We start from the raw sequence: 27015 nt of genomic DNA on the forward strand, positions 1-27015 counted from the left end.
AGCAGCAGTCAAAAAAGCAAATAGAATGCTGGGAATAAGTAAGAAAGGGATAGCTAATAGGACAGAAAATATCATGTGGCCTCTATATAAATCCATGGTACGCCCACTTCTTGAATACTGTGTGCAGATGTGGTCACCCAATCTCAAAAAAGATATATTGGAATTGGAAAAGGTTCAGAAAAGGGCAACAAAAATTATTGGGGTATGGAACGGCTTCCATATGAGGAGAGATTGATAAGACTGGGACTTTTCAGCTTGGAAAAGAGATGACTAAGGGGAGATATGATTGAGGTCTACAAAATCATGACTGGTGCAGAGAAAGTAGATAAGGAAGTGTTGTTTACTACTTCTCATAACACAAGAACTCGGGGTCACCAAATGAAATTAATAGGCAGCAGGTTTAAAACAAATAAAAGAAAGTATATATTCACACACAACGTACAGTCAACCTGTGGAACTCCTTGCCAGAGGATGTTGTGAAGGCCAAGACCATAACAGAGTTCAAAAAAAAAACTAGATAAATTCATGGAGGATAGGTCCATCAATGGCTATTTTGGCCAGGATGGCCAGGAATGGTGTCCCTAGCCTCTGTTTGCCGGAAGCTGGGAATGAGCGACAGGATGGATCACTTGATGATTACCTGTTCTGTTCATTCCCTCTGGGGCATCTGGCACTGGCCACTGTTGGAAGACAGGATACTGGGCTAGATGGACCTTTGGTCTGACCCAGTAAACCCATTCTTATGTTCTTATGGTATTGCAGTGAGTCTGTGTGGTGCTGAGGCCCACAGAACAGTCTCACCAGGACTTGTCTAAATTCTGCCATAGGACTCTCCAATTCCAAAAGCAACCCCTAATGTGAACATAGTTATATGAATACACAGGTGATTTATATAGGTATAGCAAATTCCTGTATGAGGATGATAATTAGAGGCCTACCAAATTCCCGGCCATGAAAAATTCATCACGGACTATCATAAATTTAAAGGGAAGGGTAACCTCCTTTCTGTATACAGTGCTATAAAATCCCTCCTGGCCAGAGGCAACATCCTGTTACCTGTAAAGGGCTAAGAAGCTCAGCTAACCTGGCTGGCACCTGACCCAAAGGACCAATAAGATACTTTCAAATCTTGGGGGAAGGAAGGCTTTTGTTTTGTACTCTTTGTTTACATGGTTGTTCTCTCTTGGGACTGAGAAAGGCCAGACAGAAATCCATCTTCTCCAAACCATCCTAATCCAAGTCTCCAATATTGCAACCAGTATAGGTACGCCAGGCAAGGCGGATTAGTTTATCTTTTGTTTTATGTGAATTTTCCCTGTGTTAAGAGGGAGGTTTATTCCTGTTTTCTGTAACTTTAAGGTTTTGCCCAAAAGGGGATCCTCTGTGTTTTGAATCTGAATACCCTGTAAAGTATTTTCCACCCTGATTTTACAGAGATGATTTTTACCTTTCTTTTTTTTTAATAAAATCCTTCTTTGAAGAACCTGACTGATTCTTCCATTGTTCCAAGATCCAGGGGTTTGGGTCTTTGATGATTTTGTAACAAATTGGTTAGGATATTATTCTCAAGCCTCCCCAGGAAAGGGGGTGTGTAGGGCTTGGCGGGATATTTTGGGGGAAAGACGTCTCCAAGTGGGCTCTTTCCCTGTTCTTTGTTTAAAACGCTTGGTGCTGGCAGCATACTGTTCAAGGCCAAGGCAAAGTTTGTACGTTGGGGAAGTTTTTAACCTAAGCTGGTAAGAATAAGCTTAGGGGGTCTTTCATGCGGGTCCCCACATATGTACCCTAGAGTACAGAGTGGGGAAGGAATCCTGAAACGGACCGTGAAATCTGCTCTCCCCCCCATTAAATCTGGTCTTTTGTGTTTTACCCTATACTGTACAGATTTCACGGGGAGGGGAGGGGGGACCAACGTTTCTCAAATTAGAGCATCCTGACCCAAATGGGAGTTACGGGGGTGGGGGGGTCACAAGGTTATTTTAGGAGGGTCGCGGTGTTGCCATCCTCACTTCTACACTGCCTTCAGAGCTGGATGGCCAGAGAGCAGCAGTCACTGACTGAGGGTCCAGCTCGGCAGACAGCAGCCCAGAAGTAAAGTTAGCAATATCATACCATTCCATCTTTACTTCTGCGCTGCTGCTGGCAGTGACTCTGCCTTCAGAGCTGGGCTCCCGATGCCAGCAGCCGCCACTCTCCCGCTGCCCAGCTCTGAAGGCAGCGCCTCCGGCAGCAGCAGCAGCACAGAAGTAAGGGTAGCAGCACCGCAACCCCCTACCATTACCTTGCAACCCCTCCATAACTCCTTTTTCGGTCAGGATCCCTACCGTTACAACACTATGAAATTTCAGATTTAAATAGCTGAAATCATGAAAATTACACTTTCAAAAAATCCTAAGACCATGACTAAAATGGACCGTGAATTTGGTAGGGCCCTAATGATAACAGAGGCACAGCACAGAATCTCCCGCGTGCAGTCATCAGGGGATTTCAGACACAGGCCAAATCTAGCCTAGAAACTTTTCCCAGTATAGCAATGTCAGTTACAGGTACAAAATTTTTGTGGCATTTCTATCCCAGCAAATGCCACTAGTGTAGCTACAGTTATACAACATAATAGTTCTTTTGCCTGTATAGTTTATTTCACCCAGGGAACAGATATATGCTATATCAGCAAAAGCACCTGGTTGTTGCATCTGCAGTAGGAGGGTTTGCTACTATGCCCGCAAACCTTTTCTAGTTTAGCCACAGCTTCAGTTATGTTTGCTTGTTTGGGCAATTCCAACAAGTTGTGAGGCAACACGGGGTCTGTTAGCAGAATGATATTTCCCTTCCATTTCTATAGTAGCCAAACACTCAGAAGTTGTCTAGCTTATTATTATTGTTGTTATTGTCTACTGAGCACTGAAAATGTGCCTAATGCAGAGAGCTTAGGATCTCGAAAACAAATACCGAGAAGAAATAGAAACTGCCATAATGGAGCAGACCCAAGGCTCATCCAGTTCAATAGCCCATTGCCATCAGAGGTCAGTACCAGATGTTTCTGAGGAAGATGCAAGAAACCTTCTAAATCCCCAGTAGTCAGAGACTGGTTTAACCACTGAAATATGAAGCCTGTTTCAAAATTTGTTAGCACTAGCAACTGTAACTCTCGATATTTTTGTTATCTCTACAAATGTCCAATCCCTTTTCGAACAGCCCTTTAAAATTTGAAATGGGGTGGGATATGGAGTGGGGGATACCAGAAATATCTTCCATGCTAACTAAATTATGCATCCAGTATTCCCAATATTTCCCCAAATCCGTGAAGGCAAATACATGTGTTTTGCCAATTCCTCCACCTTTCTTTCTCAAAATATCAAATTTTAACACAAATTAAGCGAAAAAGTCATGTACACAATTTTTTTGTTCAATTTAGAGCAAGGATACAATGTGGATAAGCTGGGTGTGAATAACTGAGATTTATCAGGAATGGCTACTATCACAGGAAGTACTAGTAAAGAGAATTATGCCAGTAAACAAAGAAAAGTAGATAAGATCTAAAATGTCATGAAATAATGAATACTGTTCAGAAAAGTAGATGATAAATGCAATGGGTATGAATTCTCTACCAGCTTCTCATACAAGAACTATTCCTAAGAAATAATTATGACATATTTATGAAACAGGAAATCAATGTTGTTTATGCTAGAAAATTAAACATGAGCATAGGCTACTTCCTTTGCTATATCTATAATTGATTTTCAAGGTGAATAACATTCATGAAAATTCAGAAACAGAAAATTATGTTGCTTCTACTAATGGTTCCAAACTTTAAAGAACATTATTTACCTTGAAAATTATTATGGTTTGTGACAAAGGAAGTAGAAATTATTATTTCATTAATAGCACATTTACAGTCATCCAGACAATCTTAACTCCACCCTGTAGCAGACCCCTGAGAACATCCATCCATCACCCATGGGTCTTCAAAATGTATGGGTGAGTCCCAGAGCCTGTTCCCCACAAATTCTACCCCACCAACAAAATAGGGGACACGTTGTGCAGGGATCCTTGCGGAGATTTCCTCGCCTGGCCCAGACCTCTCCCACAGGTTTTGCCCATGAGACGGGTCTATTTGGGCTGATAGGTTTTTTTCAGCAATTTCTACAGAGCCCTTAATCTCTATTCTGCTCTACAGGGGTTTTCTATAAAGGGAATAAAAAGTACCTATCGCAGGAAGTATTTTAAAATATGAATTCTAGAGCTGCTTGAAAAAATCCAATTTTTTTGAAATTTTTTGGCCAGTTCTAACAAATGCTGTGCCTTAGTCCACATTAGTGATTAGCATCCTGTAGGGTTTCTTTTTCAGAAATACAGGCTACATATTATTTAAAAAAAGGGGGGGGTATTTGAATGCATGGAGTCTCCCTTAGCTCTGGTTGCGACTGTGAAGCAGAACATCATGACCCCTCATGTATTATGTATGTGGGTAGCTGGTGACATTGCTTTCTGTGTGTACAAACAGCCACATATTACAATAATAATTTATGCTTCCTGAAAGGATCATGTTTTTATTAACTGTTCCTTTTTTCAAGTTTAAATAATGCGGCTAACAAGTTCTGATCTGTGTGATTGTATTAAATTCCTGGATTGTTTAGAACACTCAGTAGCCAATTCAATTCCTCCCTTTATCCAACCCATTTTATACACTTACAAAGGGATTACAAGAACTGGTTCCAAATACCAAAACTCTTATGAATAAATTATTCTTTTGACTGTATTTCCATCAAACCATATGTCTCTAAATACTCATTAAAAAAATGAGGTCCAAAAACACCATAAGGTAGAATAATTTCCTCCATCAATGTCATTCTAAAGTCATTTTCTTTGAATAAACACTCTGGAAATAGATAACAGCAGCCCTTTGAAAACTAACAATTCAAACAAACAGTTCTTTTGTCTGATAAATGTGTAGTCCTAACGTAGGTACTCTTTCAGTAACTGATAAGCAACCAATTAGTGAACAAATCATGTATACTAGCAGTTCTTAGCCTGGGATAAGAGAAAGGTAAGGTATTAGTTATACAAGATTTTTTAAAAAGAAACCTAAGAAACAAAATAAAACCATACACATAGAAATGAGAGGAAAAGGACACAGTGAAGGGAAAAGGAAAAAAAACATGCAGTGTAGACAAAGAAGTTGACAGAACTAAAGTCAATCAGCATATATGCTATGAGTGCAGGGGACTGGACTAGATGACCTCTCAAGGTCCCTTCCAGTCCTATAATTCTAGCGCGCACACACACACACAAAATGCTGCTCAGGAATTTGTAAACTTATCAAGTTGTTGAGAGAGATGCTCCCTGACAACTTTGATTACATGCTCTTTGGGACAAGGACTACCTTTTGGTTGGGTGTTCACACAAAGCCTAGCACAATGGGACCCTGATTATCCATGTTTGGAGAGGGGTCCCCAGGCACAGATGAAATGCAAATAATGAATAATAAGGGACCCATTCAGACATTTTTCATTGGAGCTAAAAAGGATCAAGAATAAGAGAGCTCATATAGGTTATGAAAAAGCAACCCAGTATAACTACAACAATGTAGCTAATACAAATGCCCATGATGCAGAGACACTGCAACAGTACAAAGAGGAATTGCACTGGTGCAATTTACACCAGTAAGTTAGCAGAGCAAGTCACCTTGGTGCAAGGTCCATCTTACCATTGCAGTGCACCTACAATGTGGGGTTTGCAGAGCTGTAGCTACACTGGTGTACATACCCTGGTGCAAAAAAAAACCAAAACAAGAGACAGCTGTATAGAATAGTGGCACTGTGAGAAAAGCTGTTCAGGACGCTCCAAATCAGAAGGGATCAACAGGAGTAATCAGAGTTCATTTTCCTGAGTGAATAGATATATTCTCTTCTTGATTTATGTATGTAATTCCTATTAGTGTTAGCAAGAGATTTGCACACATATAAAGAAGAATATACCCTATCTTGCCAAATAAATACAATTCAAGCCTTTGCACTACTACATTCATGACTATAGAAGTGAGGGCCCGCACCAATCGTGCTACCAATTGTGGGGAGTTTTATTCAGGAACCAGCAAAAAGAGAATCACTGCTAATTTTAACAACCATGATACAGGTATAAGGTGAGAGGTGGTTTCACAGATAGATAAGTACCACATTAGAGACTGTCACCACTGCCTTGAAATGCACCCAGAAACAAATGGGAAGTCAGAACAGAACTTTAAGTAAAGCTGTTATGTGCTCAGAACAGTTCACCATGCATAGGTGGGAGGGATCCTGCACATGCTGATGCTTCCATGTGGTCTTCAAGGAGGATGGACTAGCTCAGAGGTGGGGAAACTCCGGCCCGTGGGACTGTCCGGCCCAGCCCCTGAGCTCCCAGCCAGGGAGGCTAGCCCCCAGCCCCTTCCCTGTTGTCCCCACTCCCCCACAGCCTCAGCTCGTCGTGCCACCAGCGCTCTGGGCAGCAGGGATGCGAGCTCCTGCGGGCAACACAGCTGTGAGAGCCTCCAGCCTGCTACAGTGCTCTACACTGCACGGCAGCGTGGTTGCCAGTCCTGGTGCTTTGAGCGGCATGGTAAGGGGGCGAGGAGCGGGGGGTGGGAAGGGGGGGAAGGTTGGATAAGGGGCAGGAAGTCCCGGGAGGGCGCGGTCAGGGGACAAGGAGCGGAAGGGGTTGGCTTGGTCGGAGGTTCTGACAGAAGTAGTCAGAGGACGAGAGTCAGGCTGTTTGGTGAGGCATCGCCTTCCCTACCCAGCCCTCCATACAGTTTTGGAACCCCAATGTGGCCCTCAGGCCAAAAAGTTTGTCCACCCTTGGACTACCTATTGACCATTAGTTACTGGCTAAAACAGAAACACAGATTACAAGGAAAATCTAAAACATAGAAAGTATCCACACAACATAACTGATAATGAAACACATTTGGGGCAAAGTGATCACATATTTCAAACAATTACATTTAATGCAGTAGTTGGGACACATTTCCCAGCTTTATCACTGCATTTGAGGCTTGTCAGTCTCAAACAAAGTGGAAAGCAAGTGCAAAAGGTATGAAAACAAAAGGTAAAGTGAAGCCCTTTCAGACTCTTCTGGTAGTGAGTAGTGCAATATTCAGAATGAAAGGAGCATTTTGAAGTAAACTTGCTGGACAGTAACTAAAAATTAAAGGAAGAGTCCAGTGATACTTAGATGGAAGCTGCTATTTTCACAGGAGTGCCTAATACTGGCTGAGACAGTCTCATGACCCTATGACTTTAAAACTCAGTCGGCCTAGTGGAAGTAACTGAAGCTGCAGCACGTTTAGTGTGGGCAGGTGCCATGCAAGTGTCCCAACACAGCCCTGGCTTTCTACCTCAGAATATTGCTATGCCTACTGATACTTTAGACATGGGTCTCGCTACAACCCCAAACTGAAACCCACTGAAGTAATGAGAGGATTCCCATGGCCTTCTGTGGCCTTGGCTCAAGCCCTTGATTAGAAACTATGCTCAACTACAATGTAGTTTAGTGATGTGAACCAATGTTTACTACACATGAGAAGGAAACAACTGAACACACACTTTCTTATTGCCGAAGCCAGCAACTCTCCGTACATGCGTGCACTAATTCAATGCACCACACAAGCCACTCTACTTTTTCTTTTTTAAACTCTAATCAGGTATATCCCTAATATCAAATTTTGTAGGGAAAAATAATCCTATGAATTAAAACCATTTTTTAAAACAGATTTCCAATCTCCTGAAAAACCTTTTTTCAAAAAGAACACCCCAGAGCAGTATGAAATCCACTATTATCTACACACATAGTGGAATTAGAAAAGTCTTGAAACAATTCACACCAGAGAGTGCAATAAATATAACTGGGTGAAATTCAGTGCTTGTGTTTCCTAAATGTCTTTTTTCAGCTTAGGTTCACATGGGGTTGCTTGTCTTCAAATTCTGAACAATTTCAAATACTCAAAACAAAACTCAGCCAAACGTACCAGATCATCAGTGGAAAACACGTGAAGCCATGAAGTTTCACACGGCTTACAAGCAAAGCTATAAATCCGCTGGGTCTAAAGAAAAAGTTCATGCTCCTCAGCAAACCTAACCCTAGTTGTGTGTTTGTAAATAAACCTGAAACTGACATTTCACCTGATTTCATGACAAAAGTTTTAGTAATACTGCTCAAATAAAGTACCATGGCTATTTTTCATTCTACGTTCTCTCAGCACACAACCGGCCACTAAAAAATCCCATGCTCCCCTAGCAGAGCATATTAATATATTAATGAGGACTCCATTTTGTATAGGGTAGCCCTGAAACTTATAGAATATGTATTCTTCAAGGGGTCAATGCAATCCTAAGCGAGGCATCACTATTGACTGTAGCGTGGTAAACAATATGCATAGTCACTAGTTAGAATTCCTGTACTGTGACATTCTTTTGCCTGTTTCATGACATCATAATTTTTTTTTGTGGGTCTAAAGAAAAATTTCACGCTCCTCAGCACCAGGGCCAGCTCGAGGTTTTTTGCCGACCCAAGCTCCAAGAGCACAACTAAACAAGCAAAAAAAAAAAAAAAAAAGGGATGGCCGGAATGATGCCGCCCCTGGAATTGTGCCGCCCCGAGCATGTGCTTGCTTTGCTGGTGCCTAGAGCCGGTCCTGCTCAGCAAGCATTATAATAATCCTTAGTTTTTTTTGAAGCACCAAAATTGTCATCAGTTGTAGACAGGCATTATTCATCAAAAGGACTAAATTCACAGTGAGAGTCAAGGTACAAAAGATTCTTTGACAGACTGAATTACAATAACAATATGATGATACAGGAACAAACTGAAGCCTTGATTTCCCTTCTCTGAAATGTAAGTTGCCCAACATAACAGTAAAATAAAACCACAGGGAATCTGCTATGAAAGGTCACAAACACTAGTTTGAATTGTACAGGTAGAGGCAAATTACAGTTAAAAGCTTTTCAGTGAAAAATCCTACCGTCTTCTGAACAATTTCCAAGGACGTTCCATGTAGGTGGCAGCTCTTCATGAGCTATGGCCAGCATCATATCATGATCCAGTGACTGCAAATCTTCCACAGTTAGCCCAAACTTACTGAGTAGTGTCTGGTGACTAGTAGAAGTGACGCAGTCAAAGTGGCTAACCAGAAAATGAGATAACTTGCAAGACAGATTCTGTTTGTAAGTGACAGAGCAGCAGCCCAGGGTCACAGGTGAATATCCCTTCGTGTACATGAACACAGAGACTGAAACTGTTTCTTGGCATCCATGGCCTGAAATATAACGTAGATCAATCATTAACACATTAGCTACTTTTAGAATATATATTGCTCTTCCCTCATCTCTTGTTTAACCTAAGAAATACTTCGAAAATGTATCTGACATTGCTTTATTTTATTTCCCTCCATTTAAATCCTTTGGTTAAAGGGAATCTATCACTCACATTTGGTCACAAATTTAAAACTGACTATAATGATAACAAATGTCCTCCCAGTTATATGGATGTATTTGGTTTCAAAACCAGCCTTTCCAGTCCTGGGTACTTTAAGATGGTCTGCTTAAAAACACATCTCAGATTACAGTAAGTGCTGAATGCCCTAATTCAAAAGGATGAGGTGGCTTAGGGCATTTCAACACCTACAGTAATTTAAGAAAAAAAAAAAAGAAAAAAGAGATGTGAAATGGTAAATTTAAATTATCTGAGTCCTAGAATTCCTTTAACAGTCTTGGTTCTACCCTGCAAAGTCCTCAGTATTCATCAGCAGGATTGAAAGTGGGAGATGGGTAAGTGGTCATTGGCAGACCACATCTGAGCATGGGTGCTAGCTGAACAGATCCCAGCATGCACATTTTGGGACCAAACACAGCTAGGTACCTCCAACCCCATGCCCAAAGCACATCTGCTAGGTCACAGTGAGTGAGAGTAGGGAGGGGGGAACAGAACCGGGGGCAGTGAATAGACAGGGCAGCAGATGTCACCTGCAGGGTAGCAGATGTTGACATGTAAATTAAAGATGTAACAGTCATATGAATGGAAAAATCACAACTTTCAGTGGAGGACCAGTATAGATGGTGACTCGCCCCCAGTGGCAACTTTTTCTATACCTCCCTTCTGCTCTCCTAGCAAGATCAGCCCTTTGTGACTGCTGTCACCAACCACAGAAACAGTTCTTTGGGTCAGAAGCAAGAAAAATGATGACAGCAAAAAAGGGATTCCTGAGGAACAAGGAGTGGGAGCACCAGGAGTTTTTTTTTAAAACATGGATTTTATACCCACTGACCTCCCCAGAAGCTTTCCACAAATGTATGTCTCTATTTATGCAACCACATTTTTGACAACACGGATTTAAAGCAATTTTAAGTTTTCAATTTATGGCTGGAATTTTCACAGGTGCCCAGCTGTGTTAGGAGCCCACTGTCCTAGACACCTAACTCCCTCAGGCTCTTTTGATAACCCCAGGGTTAGTTTCAAAGATAGTTATCTAAATGTGATGTCTTAGAAATATCTCTACAAGAGCTGTGCACTGTTCTTAAACGTCTCACATGAGTGAATGCTGAAACCTACTGATACTATTTTAAAGGGTAGATTTTAAAACAATGTAGGTATGCATCTGATTTCTGCATACTACAATTGTTCATACAAATCAGGTAAATTAAATACACAAGAAAATGGGCAAATAAACAAGGAACAGTGATAGCAGTCGTCTTTAAACATAAAATGATACAAAGTACTTTTATTTGGCAACTTTACTAAGTAAAGTTTTGTTACAATATAAAGACTATTCAACCCTCAATCTTTGTTTTAAATCACCCATTATTTTCTGTAGGAATAGACAGAAAGTTGAGTGTAGTCTATGGCTTTATGTTTTTATTTCTTGTTCAAAAACAAATTCATTCCTCTATAAAAAAATTAGTTTGATACCCTGAAATAAAACATGACATTTCTTCCATTTTATTCCATGATAATCTCTTCCCATTTAGTGAATTAAAGAAGCAGTCATGGGACAGCAAAGAATTTTTCCTTTTCATCAACTGCCTGTTTGCAGAATCTAAATCTCCTCTAGTTATTGCATAAGTAAATAGGAACAAGTAACAAGCAGAGCCTACTGCACTGGAAGACTGTATTTATATCTGCTATTTACTAACAAACGGAACGTTCACAAATAATATTTTTTTAAAAAACAATCAGTTTCCGTATTATAGCAGCCAAGGAGATAATCTCTTTTTAAGGCAGTAAATGGGGTGTCAGGCTAGTCCAGGTTCACACCCTTCATTGTGAAGCACCAGGATCATATGTTTGCATCCCACTCCTCTTCCACATACATCATCAGCTTAGGCAATGTTCCAAATACAAGTGTTGATGACTTCTTACTACAAGACTTCAAATCAGAAGAGAATGAAGAAGTGATGCTCCCCAGTCCTGCTCTTAGGGATGGTGGCCCTAGCTGCAAGGTGACTCCAACCCAGGTCTTGATGTAGCACTACGTTCCTGGGCGCCACAACAATTCCAGAAGTCAAATAAGTATGGGCATTTCTCACCCCACCAGAAACAAGAGGGTTCACTTGCTCACCAACAAGGGTGTTTCTCATTCTTTGTTCTGCCTTCCCCCACAACCCAAAGAAACAACACTGAAAGGCCAAGGCCATAAAAACAAGCACTTAAAATGCAGAGGCAGGTCGAGGCACTTAACCTGAACGCTGCCTCCTTGGATCTCCCTCCCATAATATAATCTCTTCACATCATTTGTCAAATGATACAATGCAGGCTGGAATTGTCCACAAAACGCCATACCCAGCAAGCCACAGAGCAGCACACACATAACCCAGACCTGGACAAATCCACAGTTCTCAGTAAAATCCCCAGATCAAGCCAAGATTGAGGAACTGGACGATCTTAACCACTACATTCTGGGATGGCCCACAGACTGACACAGAGGGGTTCTGCAGGCTTCAGAAGTCCAGTAGCAAAAGGCCTGAGCTAAGACTTGGCTTGTTTTGTAGACATCACAGAGGCTTAATCATCAAGTCACATCTGAAGACCACATGCACTGTACTGCTCCCCCATTGCAAACAATATATATAGTGTTGCAAAAAGCACAAGAGGGCAGAAACAAGACTAACCACACAAACTCATCCCCAAAGCCCACCCCACCGTACCATGTTTCCCATTATAAAAACTTAATAAGAAAACACAACTATGTCAAACTATCAGATTTTAATTCACATCAAAAAGGAAAGTGGGGGTGGGACAGAGAAATAAAAATGTGATATAACAACAGTGCTCACCTGGAATGATGGACTGAAGAGCACTATCATTAATTCGCTCCGCAAACGTTATGTGTCTCTGAGTGGATCCATTGTAAACAAAGTAACATTCAGCATCTTCTCGGAGGTAAGTATCTTTGTCAAACTTTGCATACACAGTCATCTGTCCCTGAAAAGGGAAAATAACTTTGTATACACCCAGCAGTGTTCTAACAGCCAATAAGCCTACTAATATATATTTCAGATTTTAAAAGTTTACTGGTTAATTTTTCAGCTCTACAACATAACAGTAGTTCAAATAAAAATCTGCTATTATCCATCCCTGTTCAGAAGGCAATACTATATTTATCAAACTGTAATGGATAGGATTAATTTTTTTAAAATATTTTAACTAATTCCTGTAATCACAATTCATACCTACAGAAGAATATCCAACTTTTAACCAAGCATAAATAAATGGGTCAAAATAAGTAGGCCAATCAACCAGTATATTTTAATATTCATGAGAACATTCTATTAAAAATAAAAAATGTCTGCATTCTGAAATTTATTTTATGCTAATTTATTTCAGAATTTTCTTCAAATGAAACAATCTTATTGTTAACACTTGGTTGACCAAAAAAAGCACTAATATCTCCCTCTAGTACAGTGGTTCCCAAACTTTAACAACTTGTGAACCCCTTTCACTAAAATGTCAAGTCTCACAAGCCCCCTCCTAAAAATGAATATTTCCAGGGATTCCCTCCTTTACCAGAGTATAAATTATAAAAGCAGTGATCTTGGAAATATAAAATTTGTTTTTATGACATGCTTATTACACACTATTTATTATTAAATTATTTATCATTACAGTATTTTTATTACATTATGAAAACGGCAACACTCTTCCAAGATTTCACTTTCGTAGCTTGTATCACTTTGAATAAGCCTATTATAAGACAAGGCTCCTATGTTTCATCAAGGAGTATCAGATGTGAAACAGCATGAAGGTATTTAAGAAGCCAGCTCAAAGAGTTCCTCCTACACAAGCATTCAGGTCTTGAGCAGTCCAGGCAAACAACGCATGTTACAACAAATCTTAAACTTGTTCTTCATAATAATTTTAAAAACAATACTAGCTGCCTATTTAATTTTAAGAACACCAAAAAATATCCAACTCCATTTCTATTTCTTATAAGGAGTCTTGAAGTTTAAATCTCCTCAGTGTGATAGATATGCTTGCTTTGATCTGCTTAGCTCTTAGAAGTCCAGGGGCTCCGGGCTGCTGGCCCCGTGCTGCCTGGGGTCCCTAGGGACAGCTCTGTCCACCATTTGGGAATTTTTCCCTGAGAACCCCCTGTAACATTTCACGAACCCCAGTTTGGGAACCACTGCTCTAGTACAATTGTGCAAGATCGAAGAAATATGACGTCCCAGAGATAGCCACCCTTTTTGTTTTATTTTTTAAATAATCAATAGAAAGTAACAAGCCAAGAAAAAGCCACTGTACAATAGCTTCAAAAAAAGCACAGGAAAGGGATCTGAAAGCAGCAAACAATAACAAATGTCTGCAACGTCTGAGGGAGGAAATTTAGATGAAGATGCATTTCCTAAAAGAGAAGAACAGCTTGCTTCACAAGGGTTGCTGGTCGCTACGATTACTTTTAATAAGCCACAGACAGAATTGTCCTAACATGTCGCTAAACGTGTATTTTCTGTCTCCGCAATAAGACACTTTCCCTGCGCCAGCCGCTGATAACTTTGGCAGGCCCGGTTGCAGTCAACAGACTAGTAGCATACAGGTGTGGGCAGCTGTGAGATGCCAGCAGCAGCTGTGCTTTCTATTTATTTGCTACCTGCATGAGTGAGATATCAGCTAAAATCACCACCACCTGTGGGACAATGGTGCCAATATCCAGTGCCATTGCCCTATATTCATAGGTTCATGCAACCAAGCAATTTTCTCCTCATTTCTCTCACATCTTGCGGGCCCTATTCACTCTGCAGGTGCTGTGAGCGGTGCCATGCACAAGTCATCCCAAGCAGAAGTGTCAAGTCTTGTTTAAAACTTTGTGGGAGCAAAAGGAGGGAGTTCTGAATCTTAACTTTTGCTTTTCGTTGTGCCTGTGCTGACAATGGTATCTGTGCATGGTTTATCTATAGCTGCTGTCGCTGTGGCCTGGAGGGGTTCTCCCTTCACACTTGTCAAGGTTCCTTCCCCACTCTGAACTCTAGGGTACAGATGTGAGGACCAGCATGAAAGATCCCCTAAGCTTATTCTTACCAGCTTAGGTTAAAACTTCCCCAACGTACAAACTTTGCCTTGGCCTTGAACAATATGCTGCCACCACCAAGCATTTTAAACAAAGAACAGGGAAAGAACCCACTTGGAGATGTCTTCCCCCAAAATATCCCCCCAAGCCCTACACCCTCTTTCCTGGAGAAGGCTTGATAATAATCCTCTCCAATTTGTACAAGTCAACACAGACCCAAACCCTTGGATCTTAAGAACAATGAAAAAGCAATCAGGTCCTTAAAAGAAGAATTTTAATTAAAGAAAAGGTAAAAGAATCACCTCTGTAAAATCAGGATGGAAAATACTTTACAGGGTATTCAGATTCAAAACACAGAGGATCCCCCTCTGGGCAAAACCTTAAAGTTACAGAAAACAGGAATAAACCTCCTTCTTAACACAGGGAAAATTCACATAAAACAAAAGATAAACTAATCCGCCTTGCTTGGTTTACCTATACTGGTTGAAATACTGGAGACTTGGATTAGGATGGGTTGGAGAAGATGGATTTCTGTCTGGCCTCTCTCAGTCCCAAGAGAGAACAAACATGTGTAAATAAAGAGCACAAACAAAAGTCTTCCGCCCCCTCCCCCAAGATTTGAAAGTATCTTGTTCCCTTATTGGTCCTTTGGGTCAGGTGCCAGCCAGGTTAGCTGAGCTTCTTAACCCTTAACAGGTAATAGGATGTTGCCTCTGGCCAGGAGGAATTTTATAGCACTGTATACAGGAAGGTGGTCACCCTTCCCTTTATATTTATGACAACTCTTGAGCCAGATAAGGACGGGAAAGAAGCAGACTCAGGATGACCTGTTCAGGAAGATCCTGCAACCCAGTGCTGTATCAAAGCGTGAAGAGAGGGCCTGGAGGATGAATCATGCAGATTATGGAGAAGGAAAGAACAGAGAGGAGAAAGGTCCAGGAGTCCCAGCAGGAAGAGGCCAGGAAGCTGCATCAGGACATAATGGGGCTTCTCTGGCAGCAAATGCAGACGCTGCAGACTCTTGTGGACCTACAGATTCAATGTCAGGCTCACCTCCCTTTGCAGGCCATGGAGAACTGCAGTGTAGCACCTCTCTACATGCCTCCCTCCACTATTCCACATGGCACCCCTGTCCCTACCATTCCACACTAAGGACAACCACAGCTTCACACACACTGATCTGTGAGAGCCATGACTAATGTATGTGTAGCTAAAATGGACATGAATGTTCCTTCCCCTTCTCTAAACTTTGTGATATAAATTTATTAAAGTTTTAATGTATTTGTTTTTAACTTGCACAGAATTTTTAAAGTATTTTCATCACTCAATAAAACTCTATTGTTTGTAAAACAATTAATCGCTATTAGTTCCCAATATATGCTGCAGAATGCCTGGTGGTAGTGAAAGCACCCACTTAGCTGTACTTGTATACTTTGACAGAACTCATAGGATGAGTGACACATGCAAGGATATAATCATAAATCTACAACAAGCACCACAAAATGAATAGATACATTGACAGTGTTATATTCACAGATGAGCATCAAGCGCCACATAATTCCTAACAGGCCCCCAAACTGCAGGGCAGGTAGAGCATAGTACACTACAACACATTACTATGGCTCACTGTTAAAGTGCTCTTTCAAAGCCTCCCTAAACCATTGAGCCACTGTATGGCTGTTCAAACTCAGCAAACAGCCGCTCCACCCTGCCCCCCTATCCTGTGGCAACTTCTTCCCGTTTACTTCACAGATGTTATGCAGGACATGGCAGGCAGCTATAACCATTGGACTACTTTTCTCAATGAGATACAGTCTTGTCAGTAAGCAATGTCAGCATCCCTTCAGTTTACTAAAAGCCAATTCAGCTGTCATTCTGCATTTGCTAAGCCTGTAGATCAGTGGTTCCCAAACTTTAACAACTTGTGAACCCCTTTCACTAAAATGTCAAGTCTCACAAGCCCCCTCCTAAAAATGAATATTTCCAGGGATTCCCTCCTTTACCGGAGTATAAATTATAAAAGCAGTGACCTTGGAAATATAAAATTTGTTTTTATGACATGCTTATTACACGCTATTTATTATTATTTATCATTACAGTATTTTTATTACATTATGAAAACGGCAACACTCTTCCAAGATCTCACTTTTGTAGCTTGTATCACTTTGAATAAGCCTATTATAAGACAAGGCTCCTATGTTTCATCAAGCAGTATCAGATGTGAAACAGCATGAAGGTATTTAAAAAGCCAATGCAAAGAGTTCTCCTACACAAGCATTCAGGTCTTGAGCAGTCCAGGCAAACAACGCACGTTGCAACAAAGCTTAAACTTGTTCTTCATAATAATTTTAAAAACAATACTAGCTGCCTATTTAATTTTAAAAACTCCAAAAAATATCCACCTCCATTTCTATTTCTTATAAGGAGTCTTAAAGTTTAAAACTCCTCAGTGTGATAGATATGCTTGCTTTGATCTGCTTAGCTCTTGGAAGTCCAGGGGCTCCAGGCTGCTGGCCCGCTCTGCCCTGAGTCCCTAGGGACAGCTCTGTCCACCATTCAGGAATTTTTCCCTGAGAACCCCCTGTAACATTTTACGAACCCCAGTTTGGGAACCACTGCTGTAGATGAATCTCCCCTTGATGTTCTCAAGGTGGCCAGTGTCTGGCTTCATGAGCCAGGGTAGTAAGGGGTAGACTGGGTCCCCCTAGGATCACTAATGGCATTTCAATATTGTGACTGGTAATCCACTGGTTGTGAAAGAAAGTCCCTGCTTGTAGCTTTCTGAACAGTCCTGAGTTCTTAAAAATGCAGGAGCCATACACTTTTCTTAACCAGTCAACATTGATGTCAGTGAAGCATCCCCGATGACCAACTTGCACCTGCATAACCGTAGAAAAATAGCCTTTTCAGTTGATGTACTCTGCAGCAAGGTGGTCTGGTAGCAAAATAGGGATGTGCATCTTGTCTATTGATCTACTGCAGTTTAGGAACCCCATTACTGCAGATCCATCCATTATGTCCTGCACACTGCCTGGAGTCACAGTGCTGAGTAGCAGAGGTAAGTAATAGCCCTGCACACTTGCATAACAATCGTCCCCACAGTGGATTTTCCAACACCAAAATGATTTGTCACTGACCAGTAGCAATTCAGCATTGCAAGTTTCCCCAGGGCGATCTCCACTTGCCCTACCACTGCCAGTGCTGCTCTCATTCTAGTATCCCTGTGCTGGAGGACTGAGGTGAGCGCAGCACACAGATCCAGGAATGTGGCCTTGCATATCCAAAAGTCCTGCAGCCACTGCTCATCATCCCAAACCTGCAGTATGATGCGATCCCATCAGTCAGTGCTCATTTCTGCGGCACGCCATTATTTACAGCTGCTCCATGAACGTTATCAACCATTTTGAACCGGTTCTCGCTATGTCCCACAGCAATCTGCCCTTGAAGAAATCATCACATTCCCCGCGGCTCTGCAAATACCCAAGGATCACATGCCCCGTGCTTGCAATGTTCATTGCAGTGCAGAGCTGTGTGGACTCCATGCTTCTGTCAGAGACAGCAAGTCCCATTCGGGTTTGTGAGATTTTCAAAAAAGGCATGAAAATTATGGGATAGGAATGGCATTATGGGGTGGAGAAAGTAGCATGATTGAAACTTGACCCCACAATCCTAGTGACCCCTGTGCGACTCATTTCTGCCCCACTGTGTTTTACCGGATCTTCCCAAAAGTCGGACGGTACCTATCCATGGGGCACCACACCACACACTGAAACAAGCACTCCTAGTGAGTATGCACAGTGCCAACACAAGGAGCAAAGTAAGCAGGCACACAAGCCATGTACTAACTGCAGCAGCTTTATGCCAAAGTAACTTGTGTCACCAAAAGTTTGTAGGTTTCAGAGTAACAGCCGTGTTAGTCTGTATTCGCAAAAAGAAAAGGAGTACTTGTGGCACCTTAGAGACTAACCAATTTATTTGAGCATGAGCTTTCGTGATGAAGTGAGCTGTAGCTCATGAAAGCTCATGCTCAAACAAATTGGTTAGTCTCTAAGGTGCCACAAGTACTCCTTTTCTTTTTGCAAAAGTTTGTAGTGTACACATGCCCTACAAACATACATATCTGTTCCTACCTCTCAATCTGTTAGCGTATCAAGGCTAGTCTGAAACATTGCCGTGCCTGTGAAGTGCTTTCTCCTACTTTCGCTTGGCTTGTACACCTTTGTTTATACTCAGCAAACTGTTGATCTTCAGGTGTGAACATCCCACATCCCGTTTTAGCCATGAGCTCCAATTTTGTGACTCACTTCTCTGGACCAGTCCCTGGCATAACTTAGAGCACCTCAGGAACTGCTCTACATTACACCTGAATGCCTATGTCTTCTAAGAGCTGATCCAGTGAGATCACTGGAGCACAGGGAAACTTCAGCCGTGTCCGCTTTTCCCTGTATTAGTGCTATACCACCTGGGGATTCCCCTCAGGCATGGCCAGCGCTACCCACTTTGCAACAGCAGACTGGCACAAGGGAGATGCAGCAGGACAGCACTTCTAGTCTTATCAATCTACTCTAATTTTAAAATGTAGTTTATTATTGTACCCAGTGGCCAACGTTGTTCTGTTCTTTAAAAACACTTAGGTTACGTAAAGATAGGAGAAAGATATGGGGAACACTAATCATATTATTTGATGTTCAGTATTTTCATGACAACTCACCAAAACAAAAAGGGAAAGGGGAAAAAAGGGAAGAAAAAGCAGTGGACAGCTAATGGATGTAGGATAAGATACTGATTTTTCATGGCCTGTACCTTACAGAGGAAGAATCTGCTTAATACTGTAAGGAAAGATTTTATAGGAAGAAGGCATCTTCGTAGCTACATTGTAACTGGAAAACATTTAGGTTATTCATTTGGAAAATCCTGCAATAAGAAGACTTCACTATGTGTTACTACAGAAAATTCAAGATGCTAGGGAAAGTGGGCTTTTAGAGGAGGAACGGGAGCCCCAGATTTTCTGGTGATGGCTGATTGGTTTGGCATTGGATCCAGGTACTTCACATATGAATCTCAAACTTCTCTTTCCTCCCTTCGCATCCAGATTCTTTCTTCATATCTTCCTGCTTAATAACACAAAAATCTTCTTTTTGGTCTTTATTCCCTCTGGTAAAACCCATTGTCTACAGTAGCAATTGTGTGTCTTGATTACAATAAATGTCTCTTCTCCAGTAACACCATCCCTCTCCTCTTCCCACCTGATTCTACCCAAAATACTCCTGCTAATATCATTGAAATCTCCCACTGGTCCATCCATGTTATCACCTACTCACCACCCTGAATCCCTTCCATTACTTTTCATCTCTTACTGCCTCTTATACAAGCACCTTTGACTCATCTTCAAACCCTATATAATTATGTATTATTTCCATGTGAGCTTTAATAATTTTGTTAAAGCTAAAGCAATGTTAGTTACACCTTGTGACTTTTTTTAGACTTTAATGATGAACCTAGAAAACGTGTAATAAAGGAGACTACTGCTGCTCTTCAAAATGTATTTTATTTTATTTGGGTAATTAGAAACATCTTCATTTAGTGCAAACTACTTGTGATGCAAAGCTATTCCTATGTGATGCAATGTCAGTCAGCTAATGGCTAAGTTTCTCTTACTTTACAGCATTTGATTAGAAGGTGTCATAAATATAAAGGGAAGGGTAAACACCTTTAAAATCCCTCCTGGACAGAGGAAAAACCCTTTCACCTGTAAAGGGTTAAGAAGCGAGGATAACCTCACTGGCACCTGACCAAAATGACCAATGAGGAGACAAGATAGTTTCAAAACTGAAGGGGGGGAGAAACAAAGGCTCTCTCTGTCTGTGTTGTTTTTTGCCAGGAACAGAAAAGGAATGGAGTCTTAGAACTTAGTAAGCAATCTAGTTAGATATGCGTTAGATTCTGTTTTGTTTAAATGGCTGATACAATAAGCTGTGCTAATGGAATGTATATTCCTGGTTTTGTGTCTTTTTGTAACTTAAGGTTTTGCCTAGAGGGATTCTCTATGTTTTGAATCTGATTACCCTGTAAGGTATTTACCATCTGATTTCACAGAGGTGATTCTTTTACTTTTTCTTCAATTAAAATTCTTCTTTTAAGAACCTGATTGCTTTTCATTGTTCTTAAGATCCAAGGGTTTGGGTCTGTATTCACCTATGCAAATTGGTGAGGATTTTTATCAAGCCTTCCCCAGGAAAGGGGGTGTAGGGTTTGGGGAGGATTTTGGGGGGAAAAGACGTTTCCAAGCGGGCTCTTTCCCGGTTATATATTTGTTAGACGCTTGGTGTGGCAGCAATAAAGTCCAAGGGCAAAAGGTAAAATAGTTTGTACCTTGGGGAAGTTTTAACCTAAGCTGATAAAAATAAGCTTAGGGGGTTTTCATGCAGGTCCCCATATCTGTACCCTAGAGTTAGAAACCTTGACTGAAGGTTTCTAAGCTTGTAAGTGGAATCGGTGTGCATGTGTCAGAGCTCTGCAAAACTGGTAGGAAAAGTTTCACATAGTATTTGCACAATTCATCTCTCCCGTGTTCTAAACCTGACTTTTATTTTTTAATATCAGCACTCTTCACACAGTGATTTGAAAACATAATGCACCATATAACTGCTAAATAATAATATTACATATATACCCTTTTTGTATATTATAAATGATCTAAGGATGCTTTCAGAAGCTGAACAATATATTAAAAATACAGGGTGAAGTCCCAGCCCGCTGAAGTCAATGGGAGTTTTGCCACTGACTTCAGTGGAGACTGGATTTCTCCCAAGCCTTGCTGTTCAGCCATCAGCTAATTTTTCATATTATATACTATCGTGCTCACACAACTTTATGTAGTGGGCCTTAGTCCGGCTGTCTGGAAGTAGTTGTTGCCCCTTTAAGGGCTCCCCCCACAACTAGTAGCAGAGAGGAGGAAGGCAGAAAATTTATCTGTGCAGAGCAGGGAGGAACAGGAAACAGCTGGACCAGGTTAGGGAGGGGCACTGCCCTTCCAGCTGACCAGGTGGTGGTGGTGATATTTATACCCATACAGTCCCAGGGAGCCATCTTTCACCTGGATTGGGCTGGCAGCACCTGCCCTCTGATCTTTAAAATCTAAAAAAGGACCAAGTCCCTTCATGATCCACTGTGAGCATCATGCTAGTCACCCTTTTTCCCTGAGGGCTGGGAAGGAATTTTTCTCGTGCTGCCCAACTGGCCAAGTCAAGGTTTTTTCACCTTCCCCAAAAGAGTTTGGGACCTGGTGGGGTGGGGTAAGGTTATAATGTCACAGCTTAATAAGTAAAACTTGTGACAGATGTTCAGTGCAGGTACTCAGTATGGAAGAGACATGGTTATCAGAGAAAATAGATTCATGTGTCTCACTTTCAGGTGACGTTGTAAACAAGAAGCGGGCAGCATTATCTCCTTCAAATGTAAACAATCTTGTTTGTCTGAGTGATTAGCTGAACAAAAAGTAGGTCTGAATGGACTTGCAGGCTCTAAAATTTTACATTGTTTTATTTTTGAATGCAGTTTTTTGGTACATAATTCTACATTTGTAAGTTCAACTTTCATGATAAAGAGATTGCACTACAGTACTTGTATTAAGTGAATTGAAAAATACTCTCTTGGTTTTGTTTTTTTACAGTGCAAATACTTGTAATCAAAAATAAATATAATGTAAGCACTGTACACGTGTTCTGTGTTGTAACTGAAATCAATATATTTGAAAATGTAGAAAACATGCAAAAATATTTAATAAATGGTATTCTATTTTTTTTTAATCGCCCAATTAATTTTTTTAATTTCTTCACAGCCCTATTCACAGGTGATGTTCTTAGTACTGCTGGTGCTTCTTGTCTGTTAGAATCAGGAAAGGAAACAGTTTGAGAACTGTTGCCACCCCACTACTCATGCAACTCATATGCTGCCATTAGTAACTCACTTCTTGAACTTTATGAAGGCACTGATGCATAGATTTTAAGACCTGTACGGACTTTTATAGTCATCTAGTGAGTCTGATAGCCTGCATAACATAGGCCAAATAATTTCACTCATGATTCCTGCATCTAGTCCATTACGCCTGGTTGAGCTAGAGCATATCTGGTCTCAGCCCATGAACTGTAAAGTGCAAAGTGAGCAAAGTCAGGGTTCTGAACATTTAAAGGGTGCAATTCAGTCCTAAACAACCTTAACAAATCACTACACAAAAGTGAAAAGGACAGTAAAGTTCTACGTCATATATAGTACATGAAATTGATACTTCAAATGATTGACTTATTTTAAAATATAATCTGTAAAACAAGTGGTTATTACTTATGGGGGGCAATGTGCATTTAGGGTCCAGAGACCTAATGAAAAGATGTAATAAAAAAGTTAATCTTCACTTATTAATTACAATTGTAATTAAAATACAAAGAGTACAGAAAACCTTTCCCCCCCCCCAATATTTTCACTCTAAAGATGTGCACAACATTTGTCATTGTGCATTACATTGAAAATTATAGAACACTCCAACTATTATATCCTCTTACCTCTGTTGAGCCAATACTCCTTTGAGGCTGCATCAAGTTTTTAATACTTTCAGAACTTATCTTCCACTCCTTTATAGCTCGATAGAATGGAAGACTAAAAGGAAATATCCCATGCTGTAAACCTTAAACTCAAGGGCAGATGTGCATCCTGAAAACCAAGGGTATTTCAAGGTCTGTTTCAGACACTATGGCTAAGCAGTTTTCCTTATTGACATATTTATTCTGCACAAAGGGTACATTTTTAAGATATAGAACTGATCTAAAACTACTAGTGTTCTTTTTAGGTACCAAAACCCCAAATTAAAAAAGCCACACAGATCTCTCCTCTACTGAAAAACTGGACAAGTGGCCTGAATACAAAGCAGCTTTGATACTGTGGACAGCACAGAACTTCTCTTGGCCAGATTCCTAGGAACTTGCATGGCGCTTAGTAAATTGATCACATACCCTCTTGACACTACTTTCACAAGTTCATTTGTCTATTGACGATTCAAACTCTCTCTCTTTCCTCTCCCCCTGCCAAGCACATCTATGTTGTTTCCTGATTAACGGGGAAGAACATAGTACCAGTAGATCTTCATTGTTCATTTATTCATCCATAAAAATATGTTCAATCAACATATTAACATGCCCACCCCACCCCTCAGTACCCACCAAATAAATTTAGTCCCCTGCCTTCTTGTCCCTCAGTCTCTTAGGCAAATGCCTAGGAAAGGGGCCTTGTATCATGCTTGAATACTCAAAATTTAGTCCTGGCAGACCTAGCTGGGAAGCAAATTCCTGACCCAAGGGCCATCCACAGAAAACACCCTGCCATCATCCTTCATATGTTTCCATCCAGGGACTATAATCTGAGCACCTCTGCTGTCCTGGGAGCACATGGTGAGAGAGGAGGTGTCTCAGACCACCAGGGCCCTAGCCATATGGAATTTCATACAACAAAACCAGAACCCAGAAGAGTACACAGAAGTCAGGGGAACTTTGAAGAATGCAGTTTTAGACAGTGTTCCTGCAAGTAACCCCAAGAGCAGTCACATTCTGCACAAGCTATAGCTTCCAGATGGTCCTCAAGCTAATTTCCATACAGAGCATATTGCTGTAGTAATCCAATATGGAAGCCACAAAGGCACAGAGCATTGTGGCAATGTCTGGATCTAGAGAAAGGTTTGCAAATGCCTAACCAAATGCAGGTGAGAAAAGGCTGTACTGACCACCAGCGCTACCTGGAATTCCAGAAGGAGCCAGGGATTCAAGCTGACTCTTAGTTTACAGACAACTTGAAAACACAGTAGACTAATCAAACTCCTACAGCAGCAGAGGCAGGAACCAACACGGCCACCTCCTTCCAACCCTTCTCCAAGCCTCTTGGCATCAGCTCCAACATATCTAGATTCAGCCACAGACCGCCTGCTGTCATCCAAAAATTGCTTAATAGAAGAAGCCATAGCATTTAGAGAAGATGGATGAAATCCTAGCCTTCTTTAAGTGAATGGGGATTTGCCCTGAACTTATAGGGTGAAATCCTGGCACCCTATAATTTTAAGCATGTCCTCTCTACAGTAACAAAGCGCGTCACCAAGAGTTAGGCTGGATTTCATTGTTTAAATTCAATTAAAATATTACTGCAAACCACTAATAGTTTCTCCAGCTGAGAAGCAAGAGTTACATTTTCAAACATACATACACGATGGACAGAGATCTGATCTCAATTCATTGATAATACTTATGTAAATCAGGAGCAACTCCATTGATTTCCCTTCCTTGTAAAGAAGAACAGAACCTGGTTCGAGACATACACGTGGCAGAAAATACAGAGGCAAACAGATTTTCACACAGAACCAAAGAGCTTCATAACTTGTGCAAGCAAGTACATAAATGCTCAAAGAGTTTTAAGACACCAAAAGGAATGGACAGAGTGTGGGCAGGGCTAAGTTATTGAGCATTTATAAACATATGTACCGAATTCTAAACATATTAAATCCATGACTAAGCAACTGTGACATTGATTTCCTCAATTTGGGGCTTAAAAAACAGAGCACACCTCGTATTAGTGAAAATGCAGCCATGGCACTGGAGCCAAAGAAGAGATTAGAAGCGTTTATGCATCTAACAGGATTTATAGAGCCAGGCATTCTCTTTCTTTTAATCAAATAGAAAAAACAGGTTTTTCACACATATAGATTGATTTAGTCTGTGTGAGGAATTTGATGGTAATTTACAGCAGGGATGGGCAAACTGGTTCTTGCCAGGAGCGGATTAAGGCAAGCTTCCTGGAACACCAAGTTCTGAGCCTCTGAAGTTTCAAACCAGGGAACTCCAAACATCTGGCACCAATAATGTGAGAGCAGCAGCTCATCCCTCAGAACGCAGAGTGAGCTGTTCAGTAGTCAGCTCCCTCTACACACTGATCAGAGAGGTCAGCAAAAAGACTCAGCAGTGTTTGGGAACACTTCTCCTGCTCACATGGGAGGCTGCAGACATGCCTCTCCCCATGAGCAAGGGGGAGGGACAATAACGGAAACACACTAGAGTTGGGGAAGAGTAACTTCCTCAGGACTGAGAAGGGACTACTAGATTTTTGATGGGTCTGGACATCACTTTGTCTTAAATTACCCCAAGTTCTTATAAAGTAAGGAAAACTTTGAATTTCAGCCTTAATCCTGAACTGAACCAAAAATTATTTTCGTCTTTGGACTGATTTTGTTATATTGTCACCTTCCTTTCCTTCTTCCTTTCTATTTGCTTCACCCTCCTTTCTTTGGTTGAAAAAAAATGCAATGCAAAAGAGAGATCCACTCTGCTGTACTTGAGTAGGGTTGCTACCTGTTCAGGTTTTCCCAGGATTGCCCCTTTTTTGAGATAGCTGTCCCAAGAAATCTGTGGGGGTGCTCAGTACATACTGTCAGCTGTCTAATTTTATGGGATCATCCCAGATGTCCCCTTTTTTTGGACTTTGGGTGTAGCAACCCTTCAGTGTGCACTGCAGGTTGAATCTGCCAAAGGATTGCTACCGCTGGAGTTGGTTCTGATTAGCTTCCTGGATGGACACTCCTATTCCAAAACAAGAGTGCCTTCTTCCTATTTACCATAAGCCCATGCAAATAATCAGGAACAGTACCATGTGTAGATAAACCCTTACTCTGGAAATTAAGCATTTGACTCCCACTCATATTTGCCTGCACATTTGCCCAGCTGCCTTAACAAATCTAGCCTTTACTATGTAAGGAGACAATATTACACAATTACAATCCTATTGATATGCCCCTAGCATGAGTCCTAAAACTACCCAACAAATGTCTTCACTGAACTACATGAAAAAATTATTGTTCTTTTAGGTATAGCTTGAGACATTATATATAAACTTTGTAGATTTTAAGGAAAGTATTCTCTCAACATTACATGTACCTCTAAAAGTGAGAAGAGACCTTGTAAACTTGCAGTGGTATGCTGTATGGAAGATATAGCTCCATACATTGGGTAGAACATATTCATTGTTCCAGAAATATGGAACTCAACAACTTGAGGAGAATTCCCATAAGCTCTTAACTGAGCTGGAACTTTTACCCTTCCTGTAAGCTGTAACCAGCTATTAGAATTCAACATAGTCACACACATACTAACCACCGCATTCCATGATTGATTTGTAAGCAATCTCACCAAAAAGGAATAGTTATTTTAGATATTTAAAGCCAGCAACTAAGGCATCTGTGCACCATCAGTATGCTAAAATAAATCTGGTTTACTGACTGCATTAAGCTCATTTCATTATTTAATCAGGGGACACCTCATTTTATTAATAATAATAAATGTGTTTATGTATGTTACACTAGCATACAGAGGCCCTAACCAAGATCAGGACCCCACTGTGCTGGTGCTGTACACACATGCCTAGAATTCAAGGACAGTAGTCACCATTATGAT

General features: G+C 41.0%; 1 protein-coding gene across 1 annotated transcript in view; it reads right to left on the minus strand.

Annotated features, from left to right (window-relative positions):
- Positions 1-27015, minus strand: part of ARHGEF28 (Rho guanine nucleotide exchange factor 28) — a 197394-nt gene that overhangs the window by 129883 nt on the left and 40496 nt on the right. Inside the window, exons 4-5 of the mRNA XM_077818012.1 lie at positions 12306-12453; positions 8999-9292 (exon numbers count right to left, since the gene is read on the minus strand). Coding sequence (XP_077674138.1) covers positions 8999-9292; positions 12306-12453 — 442 coding nt within the window. The remainder of the gene's footprint in view (positions 1-8998; positions 9293-12305; positions 12454-27015) is intronic.

Source organism: Eretmochelys imbricata, chromosome 5, assembly GCF_965152235.1.
Source record: "Eretmochelys imbricata isolate rEreImb1 chromosome 5, rEreImb1.hap1, whole genome shotgun sequence".
Classification (NCBI taxonomy): Eukaryota; Metazoa; Chordata; order Testudines; family Cheloniidae; genus Eretmochelys; species Eretmochelys imbricata.